Raw genomic sequence first — 13,013 nt, 5'->3', positions numbered from 1 at the left:
TCCCTCTCAGCTCAGCACTGTAACCACAGGACTGGGCTCTGCAGAACCACAGGGCTGATGTTATTTATTTGTGTTCATAGCAGCACCCAAAGGCTCCAGCTGGGGTCACACTGAGGGCTTGAATTATGCCTTTTAAAAATCTAAGTACAATAACCAAGCAAGAACTAGTAAAAATAGTGGTTGTAGAGGAGAAAGTGTGTGTGTGTGCACATGGATGTGACATTGCACACCCACCCTGTATCCTGGCAAACTGGCACAGGGAGAAGGTGTTTACAAGGAATGAGTCTTTCTATTACATCAGTTATATACACAGAGATAAAAGCATGATGTCATTTGTTTTCCCTGTGGGTTTATTTCATAATTAGGGATGACATTTGAAACATTATCCTCTTTTCTTTGACTTTTTTAGAAGCCCAAAGATTGCAAAATATGGCTTAAGTGGGATCAGTTAAAAGGAAACTAAACTCTTTTTAATAATTTTAATTTTAAAGCATAAAAAAAATAAGTAGGGTTTTATCTATCTATTTATTTATTTATTTACTAATACTGGAAATGTAAGTGTTGGGGTAGAAAGCTTTCTAATTATTGGAGGGCAAAGTTGGTACTTCCAAGTGAAATGCAGTTGAGTTTCAGTGGGATTTATGTCTTGCTTTAACATTAAATACTGGTGCAAATGACAACTCTTCCAGTGCCAAAAGAAACCAGATAGTGGAAAGAGGAAAGAGTTTTAGGAAGGCTATTAAAAACTCTTTCCATTTGGCAACTCTTCAAATTCACTGGTTATCTAAGAATTTGAATCTAGAAAACTTATACTGAATCCTCAGTATCTGACCCTTTAGTCAGGATATTAAATACTGCAGCAGGATCCCTTAGATTTCCCCAAATCCTCCAATAAAACAGAGAACTGCATTTGATGTGTCTTAGACCACTAAGGTAAATCAAGATGGTGTGAGTTTTCATCATTAATAATTCCAGGTCAGCTTGCTTTATTACAAAGCAAGACAGTGTATATTCATATGAAAAAAAATACTTGCAGGTATATTAAAATATATGTAAGTCACATGTGTCAGATACTAAAACCACTATTGTTTTATGAATTCATGTATAAAGTCACAAGTTTAATACAAAATTTTCCCCCCTATGAGATTAACATGTGGAATTGCACACCTGATCCTGTAAACAGACAATGAAATCAGCAACTCAAACAGACTGAACATTTTCAGCTCCAGTTTGAAGGATCAGACCATGATGAAATTCCTTGAGTTAGGATTGCCTCCCTCTCCCACTCCTTCCATATCTCTGGGGCACTGCGGAGATCTGGAAATTCACATGTTGTGTAACTAAGGAACTTGAATTTTTAGCTCTGAAGGCAATATATTAGTGCCCAAACCTTTCTCAGCCTACAGCTAATTCCATGCACAGAATCAGATAATAACAAACTGTAAAGAACCCTTATTACATTATGATATTATTTTTCAAAAATATATCCTACTACATACGCTGGTGTTCCACAAGCTGCCAGCACTGGGGTTTGTTACAATGGCTACACACAGGTAAAATTTTCATTGGGTAAATCTAATGTGGGTTTATCAGACTAAATGAGCCAAATATATCTGTGTGATGATGGCCTTGATTAATTCTGATTGCACACTGATTTAGAAAATCCACTGCTCCAGGAAGTATCTGTAAAATGCTGAGGTTTTTCTATTGTACTTTAAAAATATAAATTATCACAAAGATTAAGATAAATATATATATATTAACAACCAGCTACCTTTTAAGAATATCGTGTTACCGTTAGACAAGACAGGGAAACATTGGTGCATATACATTAAGCAACACAATCTGTATGCAAAGTTTTCTAATAAAATACTTAATATGCAATGACAATCCTTCCCAAAGTAAAATCCTCCATTTGCAAAATAGATCTTTAAGTACTTCTAAAATGATCAAGTTTATATCATAAAGAATACAGCGTTTGCAACCAAATATGCAGAATTATTTACTCATAGGAATACGTATAGCAGATTGCTGAGAAATCAGAACATAGCTAATCACATACTTTACTTTTTCTGCATCACCTCTGCCTATTCATAACTTTAGTCTCTGCACTCCAGTGCTGCTCTTATGTAAAATCACCATGAACAAGTTTGCTTTGATCTGCTCCGTTTCTGTCACTAGACAAGACTTTCCTATCAAAATCTGAAAAATCATACACCTCTTGGTATTGCTTAACAGGTGTTGCATCACCATTTACACTAAAAACCAGCACTTTTTGTTTTATGTATACTTACATCTATTGTGCAGGCCTTAGTTTTGGGTAAAATGAAGACACCATGAACATCCAACAGTGTGTGACTCTGCTATAAGTCTTCCTTTGAGGCTGCCTCAGTAATGTGTTTGGCAGCTTTTAAAACACATCAAGATTAACATGTCAAAAACTGCCTTAACTAACGCTGACTTGACTTTAAATACAAACTGAACTTGTCTTGATTAGCCCTCATCCCTGCTCCTAAGCCCTCCCCACTCTGACATCACAAGCTCTTCTCCAATACCATCCCCTAACCAGGCTGTAAAAACATAATTACATGAAGAGCACTACACTGAGCTGATAAACCTATTTCACATTTAACCTGCTAAGCCGTTGTTAGCTTTTAAGATGCTTGATGCATTCACTTAAAATCTTCCTGTTCCAACAAGAAATACAAGAGAAGGTTTGCAGTTGCCCGGCTCTCACTGTTCTGTCACCTATTCCTCGTGATTTTTAGAAAGGGTGCAGTTCTGACCATTGTCAAGCAGTTATCCCAGAACTGTGATATCCCAGAACTGCGTATCCGATTGGATTGGGGGGAACTGCAAGGTGGAAATCCTGTTAAGCATATTGTGAGGCTAACACAGGGATCAGATGGTTATACTGCTCAAGCCGGCAAGTTACTCTTTAATTCTCACTGGCCAGGAGTTGGCTCCCAGAACCAATTCCTAGAAATGGCAGGTTTTGAAATGCCAGGGAGTGCTTAGTTTCTTCCAATATCCATGTCAGCTGATGGTACAGCAGTGTTGGTGTTTGTTAATCCTTGGACACCTGCCTCAAGTTCATCAGGTGCTCACTGCAACAACTAAAATTGTCCCTCATCCTCTCTCAAACACTAAACCAATGCCTAAATCTGGAGAAAATGGGCTCATTCCTACTGAAAATCACTCTCAGGGAAGTTTTATTGTTAGCAAAGTGATGTGATTCTGCTATAGTTCAGCAAATCCTCACAGAAAACAAACTAATTGTTTATAACATAACACAAAATACATATGCAGTATCTAATATGGGATTTTTTTCAAGTGACTGTGGTTCTCTAAATATTTTTGTTGCAAATGCCATCGTGGCTCTTTTGTTGCTCTCTGGACCTTGTTTACAAAGAAGAAAATCAGAAACATTGCTTAAAAAAATCCAATAGTAGATTTTAAATATTATTTTAGGACTTCCTTTACAAAAAAAATCAGAGACCAGCTAAAATAACCTGAGAATAATTTTCATGTTGTTGTCAAGATCTTTGCATGTACAGGCAGACAAGGAAGCAAAGGAGCATTCCAGGCTTAAAGATAATTTTCAGCTTGTGTTCAGTCCACTCCACTCGGTCTGTAGCTACCTACAGAAACCTGTGACTTGATATGTAATGAGTAGATGCAGTCTTGAAATAAGTTCCTCTGCTGGAATTTTTTGAGATTTTCTGGGTGAAGTTGAAGCAAATGCTGTGTAAGATGTGGGGTTGCCCAAAAATATTAAAAACAAAGTCTTGCATCAGCATCCATTTTTCATCAGATATTTTAATCCATGTGAATGGCATTACAGAAAAACCACAAAAATTTTAATACCAGGAAAAATTACTTCCTGAGGTAGAAACAAACCAGGAATATAATAAGGATATATATTTATTTTTTCCTGTTTTACCTAATGAGGGAAGTTTGGAGAGAGAACAAACTGCTTCACAAGATCCCTGGCATTGAGCCCTTGGTTTCTGGCACAGAGGCAGGATTGCTGTGGGCTGCAGTGACCTGGGACAAACACAGTGCACAAAGATGCTTCAGTGGTCCCTGTCCAGAGAAGACCAAGTTGTTCTTGATGAGATTTTGCAGGCATCAGGCAGGGATGTGTTTCTGAGTATGCAGTGGTCTGTGTGTCTCTCAGCATTCCTGTTCCTGCTGGTGGTCTTCACCAGCACGAAAAATGGCAAAGCAGCAAAGGAGGGAGAGAAAGGGATGTAGGAGATGAGTTGTGAATGGGACAAAGTAATGTAGAGTTCTGGGCAGTTTAGGTACTATTCCAAAGCTGAATTAAGAACAAGGAGACTCTCTCCATTAATTTCAAAAGAAATGTCAGCTACTTCACATCTTTCACAATTCCTGGAGTACCAGAGTGGGCTATCAGTGTGGAATGAGCTCCTTGCACTAAAGTAGATATAGTCTTATCATTGTCACTTGACATTTTATCAGCACTGATTTGGGCCAGAACTTTTCTTTGTTCCCTTTTGACAAAGTCAGTGACAGACCTGGGTCAGCTGATGGAATGTATCAGTCTTCAAAAATGGAAGGCAATTGTATTAGATAATTTTATTACTAGTTCAAGAATTATGCTGGTTGTCAAAATGCAGTGCTGGAATGGATTTGTCTAAGCAGAGAACCTGCTAAACTAGAATCTAAGCAGGTTTTAATCCACTGTTTCTAAACACTGCCTGACATAAGTGAGGAATCTGTGAAAGAGTGATAATCCCTCTTTCTTCTCCTTATCAAATCTACTGAAGCAAGATAAAAATCTACTTATCTCCACTTCAGTGGAGACATATTTCTGTATAATGAAATTAACTGGACTGATACAGAACCTGGTAAATGGCTTATTTATCACAGATCAACCTGTCTTTTCCCAAAATGAAGTTGGTGTTCAGACACATCACGGTTTTTATCTATATCTTTATCTTCCATGTTTTCCCCAAAAGGTCTAATCTAGAAGAGCACAGTTTCCACAAGCATAAGTAAAGAAAGGAGGAAGGTCTGGGAAGTTTAGGACCTGTAGGCTGGGAATTGCAAGAATAAGTTTGAACAAGAAGCTGTGTCCTAGAATCCTGGGATTAGGAACAAACACCAGACTTTACAGTGACACAGAAACTTAGAAAGAGGTGGGATCTTGCTTCACAAGAAATTGAAAAATAACCAGGGAAGGGAACAGGCAAAGCTGTGTGCCAGAGTCACTGTAATCATCTGATGTCCTGGCTGTGCATGATGTCCTTCAAGCTAGAGCATTCCTTGGGAGTTAATTTTTTCCCCAGTCCTCAGCCCTTCACTTGGTTGCGGGGTAGCTCCTTATTGAGTTGCAGACACTCTGAAAAGTGCCCAACTTTGGTGTTCTCCTCTACTAAATTCACACTGACAGGGCCAGCAGATACTCACTGCAAAGGCAACAGGTTGCAACACGATTGCTCGTTCAGTGGAAGAGCATTACATTTACCACAGCTCTTGAGAGAAATTTGGAGAAACCAGTTGGATTACACAGCTGCCTCATTCCCAATGGAAATTCAGGAATTAATCAGAGAGAACTGGAGCCAAACTTTAGACAAAAAATGGAGCCACTAAATTTTGTTTAGCGTGGCTGATCTCAATTCCAAAAGCCAGTGAGTGAATCTCAGTGATGAAATATGGCAAACCATTAAGATCCTTTGGAAATTAAATTGACCAAATGTTCTATGTGGAAAGAAGACTGGATTTTATGTGTCCCTGAATGAAAACAGTTGGAAACCATACAAGTTGAGGTTTCAAAGACCTGATTTTTTGTTTGGCTAACATGATGTAAGACAAGACTAATGTGTTTTGGTCAAAACTTTTAAACTTGCCACATGTTGAAAGAGCAAATCAGTTGATAAAATTAAATTACCATTTCCATACATGCACACCAGATGTAATGGAAACTGCACTGTGCCATATTCATGTCATTTACAGAATTTCACCTTGTACATGCCTTTTTATTTTGGAATAATAACTAACAAAGCAAAACCTGATGATACACATACTTTATAACTCTAATTAAACCATTTCATGGCAGACATTTTCCTGTTTGCCTATTTAGCCATTTTTTTTCCATTACCTCGAGTATGGATTTAGGGTTTATTTTGAACTAACAGCCAGAATACAGGGATCAGGTGCCATCTTTTAGGATTACCCTAAAAATGCTTTACAACCAGCTCCTGTATCTGCCTAAACTTGCTCTCTCTGTCAACACACATTCAGGCTGAAGCTGCACACAATGCAATGGGGAGTTTTGGTGAACCCTCCAGCCCCATTGTACCAGATGGTACCGTATGGAAGTACCACTGATCCTTTGACTCTGTTGATTTGTAATTAGGTTTCTAGTAATTAATATAGTTTGCAGGCCTTGTGTGAACTCTGCAGATTGCCCATTCATGTAAATGATTAACTGAAAGGGGATTAATCCTGGCATAAGTTCAACTAAAAAGAATTTTCCAGACTGAAAATCTTCTCCATTAGTCTCGTATATTGTAAGAGAGAATGAAACATTAAGTTTCTACTTGTGTAGTTCCATTTAAAAAGGAGTAACTTGATATCAGAGTGTAAAAAATGTCTGCATTGGGGATATAAATATACATTTACTGCTATAGATCTTTTAGTCTTTAATTTTATGGAATTCAAAATGCATATTCAATACGAATGAGTAGTTGGAAAAATCTAATTATCATTGCTAATATTAAATAGTTCATAGGGTAAATTCTGGCTTTGAAAAAAAGAATATGTTTTAGAATTCTACAGTTCGTATTTAGCAGCTGTGTTGGTATATGCAAGGTTGAAATTCTTACAGCTGTAATAAATCAGTGGCAACAGGGGCTGTCACACACCTCTGCTCACAGCGAGTCCATCCAGCACATGTCACTGTCATAGAATCCCAGAAAGGTTGGGGTTGGACAGGACCCTAAAGACCACCTCATTCCATCCTTCCACTAGACCAGGTAGCTCCAAGCCCGGTCCAACCTGGCCTTAAACCTGGCCTTGTCCTGCCAAGTGTGCAGCCCCCTCAGGTCAGGCAGAGCTCACTTTTGCATGCTGGCACCAGAGTTGCATAACTTTACTTTTTGTTATGTTTTAAAGTATTAAAGTACAGTGAAATATCAAAATCTTCCTCAACCTTTCCACCCACGAAGTCTAACGGAGTTTAGGGGGCTGTTTAAGGTTACTCAGTGCACATTTGTGAACCCAAGGTTTTATCTGTATTTTCTCAGTGCCTCCTCAAACTCCTGTGAGCACTCTATGGTTATCCATAAATATGGAATGAGGTGGTTGGATTTGGTTTTCATTTCATTTCACACAGTGAAACGTATTTTAAATGGCTGCCTGAGGAACTACTGAGGCTTCTGGGCCATTAAAATCAGAAGGTTGAATATTTATTTTGAGGGAAAAGATGAGGATACTCAAACACTTTGGATCAAATTGAATCCTCAGGCATGCACACTGATCTGGGAAGTCTGGAATGAGTTTGCTCCAGGGAAGTCTCAATGTTGTAAAATATTTCTGAGAGTGTAGGAATAGATGAAAATAAAGTGTTTATCCAGAGGGTAGCACAGTGCTGATCTGTACCTGGAAGCCTGAGCTGTGTTTCCTAACCTTGGTTCTGCAGAGCACTTCCCAGTGAGTGCAGCTGTGTCCGTTCTTCCTTGGGGAATGGTCTTTCCACCCCATCCTCTTTGCAGTCTCTTCTGAAGGATTTTATCTGGCCCTAAAGCTGATCCCTGCTGCTCTGGGGATTGCCTGGGTGTGAAGAAAGTCAGCATCAAATTAGTGGATGACACAGATGTTGTGGCACAGCATCGCTGCCAGCTGAAGGATTCCCAGCTGTGTAGGCAAGGCTGAACTTATGAGGGGTCAAAGTCAGAGCTAAAAACAATAAAAACAAGAAAAAAACAAGAAAAACAATAAAAACCCAATAAAACCCCTAAAAACAATAAAACAATAAAAAACAATAAAAACAATTAAAAACAATTAAAAACAATTAAACCAATTAAAAAAAAATGGATGGAGACAGCTGTGGAGAGCGTGGTTTGATGTACATGGCTGGGAAAGATGAGGGCAGTGAATGTGGTGCTGGATCAGGCCACTCTTCCCCTACCTCCATTTGGCAGCAGCTCCTGGCATGTGTGTTCTGAGTCAGCACAGCCCAAGGGTGAATCCCCTGGCACTGGCCAAGTCAACCATGGAGCAATAAACATTTTTCCATCCCCACAAATTTCCTGGTCCATGAAACTGCCCCCACTTCACTGGGGCAGCAAACTGGGCCACACAAGAGAAGCCCATGGAGGCAAAGCTGGGGAAGGGAATTGCCATGGAAGCAAACAAAGGTCACAGTGTTACTATGTGCTAAAGGACTCAAAATATCAAAAATCCCTAGCAGATAAATACCCAAAATCATTAATTTCTGTATATATACTGGGCCAAGTGCCTCCCTGGCATAAGTGCAGCATTTGTAAGGCAGCAAGGATGGGTTTAGTCCAGTGTGTTTAGATTCTCCATTATTTATACCAGATGCTTGGGGTTTTGTTTTCCTTAATGGATAATAAGGGTCATCCCAAACCGAGTTGTTACTTTGTTTGGGTTTCATTGAAAGAGACACTACTAAAGGGAGAGGAAATCCCCAAAATGATACTTGGTGATTAAGCACATAGAATATAGGATTTCAGTGTTTGCAAATCCTTTTTTTCAAATGAACTTGTGGCACTAATCCTCTAATGGCATTATTTCTTTGGAATATATGCCGGATTAAGGAGTCACAATGAGGCAAAGTACAAAAATCCACATTAATCTCTCACTGATGGATGCTGTGTGGGATGCAACTTTAACTATTTTGTTCCAAAACTGGTTCTGTTCCTAACCTTGCCCTAGGCCTAGACAGAGGGCAGAGTGGACATAAACAAGTGTGACACTGAGCACCCGGCAGATGGTCACAGACATTTAACTGGATAGAGAGGGGAAGGCATTTATTATTTTTAAACTCCAAAAGCTCAGCCTGCCCCACGCTGCCCGTGACGTGCTGCAGGAAGCAGACACAGGTCTGGGAGGCAGGAGCAGGACACCTGCTCAGGAGTGTGTCACAGAGGAGACAGACACAGCAGATAACAGGGCCTGGCTGTCATGATAGATCCTGTGTTACAGCACAGCCTGTGGCAAAGCACTGCACGTGTTTGCAGCCCAGTGCAGCCACCTCACTCTCATTAACTGCTTTGTTTTGGGATAACCCTGTTGTCCCCTCTTCCCTCACAGCTGATGTAAAAAAGGTAAAGATTTGCTTTCTACGAAGAGGAGACCCTGTGAAACTGCATTTCCCTTCTCACTGAATTACAGGCAGTCTGTGAGGTATTGTCACTGTCACTCAACAGCCTCCAGTGATGAAAGAGTTTGTGCATGGGCAGCACATCACCTGAAACACTGATGTCAGACTGTGCAAGTTAGCCCAGCCCAACCACTGTAATTGGTGCTTAACTTGCTTAAGGATTTCCCCAGTTTCAGGGGATAGAGGTTATGAAATATTCCCATTCCACATTCTCATTGAATTGCAGTGGGCACTGAATGTCTTGGGCCAGAAGAACCTGGCACGTGTTCAAAAATACAGGTTGCTTTGTCCCTGCTTCATCCCTGGTCACTCTGTTGTTAAGCACAAGTAAAGAGCTGCCAAATCCAACAAGTCCTTTACTGACACAAGTGATTGGGATTTTCCATAGTTTTTGTAGCTAAGACACCTGAACTTGTGAAGTTAAATAGCACACAGAGAGTGATCCTTCCCAGTGGATACAGGTCTGTAATGAGATGCTAGTTTCAGAAACTGGGACAGGACAGCCACTGCTGGTGTCAGAAAACCCTAAAACCAGCTTGGAGATCCTTTCTGTTCAGGAATAGAAATGTGCCCTCCAGTCCTGCAGGGAAAGATGGTTGATCACAGTGGGTTTGTGCATTTTTCCCTGGTGTAAATGTTCCCTGGTGTGACACTTCTCATGGGCATGATGTTCACTCTTAAGTTTTTCTGTTCTTAATCTTATCCTTTGGGTCCTTGTGCCTTATTCCACCCTGTGGGAATCATTAGTGCATTGACACACTGAGTCAGGCCTGTCCTCAGGGCTGGTGTCTGCTCAGCTGCCTGCAATGGAATCATTAGTTTTGTTTACCAGCTTTATCATTCCCCACCAAAACCACTCCAGTTCCCATATGTCTTTAGTGTGCACATATCCATGGATGGCCTCTTGTGTTTAAGGAAGTATAAATTATATTGCAACAGGTGCAGACAAAGGTGAGCAGGAAATGATAAGGGAAGTTGAGAGTTTGCCACATGAGCGGAGACAAGAAGAGTTTGGCTGGTTTAGCCCACAAAAGGGAAGACCTCACAGATTGAAAAGGATTATCAAGGCTAAAGAGATTCAGCATAAATGGCCATTATATGGTTAAGACAGGAATTGTAAGGTTATCCATTGTGGAAATCAGACTTTAGGGCAGACAGACAAAAAAGAGATATAATGAAGTTTGAGGCAATATAGGGTGTGTCCAATGACTGCATTGTAATGTTGTGTCATCATGTTGCCCACAAGCAGATTGCAGTGGATGATGCAGTGTGACCTCCTCCCGTGTCTCCTGTTGCCCCAAAATGAACAGGAGTGCCTGGTCCTCTGTATCCCTTTTCCTTACTGAACTGTGCAACATCCTGCTGATGGCAGGGGTCTGCTCAGCCCCCAGCACTACTTTTGACCAGTATGGACAAAAGGGGTGGGAAAACAAAGAGCTTTTCTTCAGGTAGTCTTGTAACCTGATCTATAGGGTGACTCAGCCTCTTCGAACAACAGCTGTCTCAGGGAGGTACAGTGCTTTGGGTGCAGCATCGAGGGCTGTGCTGCCACTTCCTGATTTCTGCCTTGAGAGTGATCTCAGCTGGGACATGATCAGAGAATTTACACGGACTTCTCAACCCTCCCCAGAAAAGAGAGGCCAGGCACAGCAGGCTGACTTTGGGATACAGTGCAAAGGAATAGAGGCATTGAGGAAGAGCCCACACACGGCTTGTGCAGAGCTGCTACTGTCAAACTGACGAAGGCAGAAACTTGTGAGAGAAAACTACGTGGAAAGTTCCTCTTAAGGAGAGGAGTGGGGTTTTGTTTGCATGTCATGGCTCACCTCTCCTGCAAGCCCTGAAAGTGCTGTGAAACGTGAAAGGGATCCTCAGGAGAACCAATGGAGAAGACAGGTATGTTCTTTGTCTAAAACAATACCACTCTACACCATGAAATCACAACCAGGGTAAGCAGGATTGCTCTGCAGCTCAGGAGCTGTGCATGTACATCTTGGTATATTGGTTTGTATCAGCTCTGTATTCATAAAAAATACAACTGTGTCAACATATTAAGAGTCAGACTTTAAACAGTGCACCAGCTTTTTGTAACTGTAAGTGCTCTGCCCTTGAAAACTTGTATTATGGCAGAAAACTTCCAACACAATGAGAAAATGTACATACATATATACACATCTGTATATATATACTCACATTTTTAAATACATGCACACAAAGTATATGTGTTCTGTTATTAGCATGAAGGCAATGGTGGTGAATTCTCAGTGCCATTATGAAAGAAGGTAAGCAAGAGTGAACTTTACAAAAGCTAATTCTATGTCTGCTTATCCCCTGAAAGATGACATGCTGAACTGCCAGGATAAGCAGGAAGAGGACACCCCAAACAGTTCCCCGTTTGACTTTGTTAGAAAACAGTTCCAAGGAAAGAGCTGTGCTCCTGAAAAAAGGAAAGAGCAGCCTTCAGCCATCAAAAAATTCTTCAGGGGCTTTGACTTTGGGAAATCTGAAGGCAAGGACAGAAGGGAAATTGAAGAAAAAGAAATAAACAACTCTGGAGCTGATGATCAGAGTGAGAAGGAAGATCTCTCTGTAGAAGGTAATGCTGGTACAATAATGAAATATATGTGCATGTGTATATATTTTAATTTCACAGAAAATCACTTGCTTTTTTTGCTAGCCAAAATCCTGTATTTGCTCCTTACAGCTTATCTGTTAATCAGGATTTACTTCTGATTGGAACATTATCAAGGATGTACCCTCTAATTTGATAGGTGCCAAGCAAGGAGTAAGATCCATGTTGCTGAGGAGGGATAAAGCTTTTGGGTGACCTCTCCCTTGGTCTCCCATGCAAGAAGTCAGGGCTGAAGTCAGCTCATTAGTTGTAGAGCTTATTTGGTTTCCGAGCCAAGCTTTGAGCAGCAGCTTGGCCTGTTGTATTTAGGATGGGTCTCTGTCCACCCTGCTGCTAAAGCAATCTGAAGACAAGAAGAGGAGGTGGTTCCTTCCACTTGAAACTGGGGAGGGGAAGGGAAAAGGAATGAGAATTCATCATGTATGTTATTTTGCACACACAAGAATACTCTTTACAATCACACCAGGGAAAATGAGACTATTTTTAAAAAGGAGCTGGAAGATGAGGCTCAGAATTCCATCCTTGGTCCTAAGGATTTTTAGTCGGTTTGGGGAAACAGTGACAGGACAGCTCCTGAGAGTGGGATTGCTATTTTGTGTAATTTTTGGCTGCTTTTTTTTCATCTGTAGGCATTAGATGAAATTACTGATGTGTTAAAGGGTTTAGCATTGCATGTAAATGCAATTTTCCTTGCTGTACAAACTGCATAGAAGAAGGAGGTAAGTGGGTGTTGCTTTGCAAAGCCCAGAAAAGCAGGAACTCCCTTACACAGATGATGTATGAAGCTGAACACGGGTTGTCATGAAGGAAGCAGCAGGTTCACCACACAATTGCAGGGCCACTGGGTGCTGAGGGATCCAGCTCAGACTGCTGAGCAGTGTGGCTGCAGTGCAGGCACAGCAGTGGTAACACAGCTTGTGTTTCCCAAATAGCTGCAGCTCAGAGCTGTGCATGAATTTCATGTCCTTGAACTGGTGGTGCAGTTGCAAACATCCGAAGTCACTG

At 40.8% G+C, this 13,013-nt stretch overlaps 1 protein-coding gene across 1 annotated transcript in view; it reads left to right on the top strand.

Annotated features, from left to right (window-relative positions):
* LRRC31 (leucine rich repeat containing 31) overlaps positions 1 to 13,013 on the top strand; it is a 45,415-nt gene that overhangs the window by 19,222 nt on the left and 13,180 nt on the right. The window contains exons 4-5 of the mRNA XM_051781738.1: positions 11,007 to 11,272; positions 11,715 to 11,972. Coding sequence (XP_051637698.1) covers positions 11,260 to 11,272; positions 11,715 to 11,972 — 271 coding nt within the window. The 5' untranslated portion in view covers positions 11,007 to 11,259. The remainder of the gene's footprint in view (positions 1 to 11,006; positions 11,273 to 11,714; positions 11,973 to 13,013) is intronic.

The sequence above is a fragment of the Manacus candei genome, unplaced genomic scaffold (assembly GCF_025592945.1).
Source record: "Manacus candei isolate 608988 ecotype Guabito, Panama unplaced genomic scaffold, ASM2559294v1 h1tg000015l, whole genome shotgun sequence".
Taxonomy (NCBI): domain Eukaryota; kingdom Metazoa; phylum Chordata; class Aves; order Passeriformes; family Pipridae; genus Manacus; species Manacus candei.
This window is presented reverse-complemented; position numbering and strand designations above follow the sequence as displayed.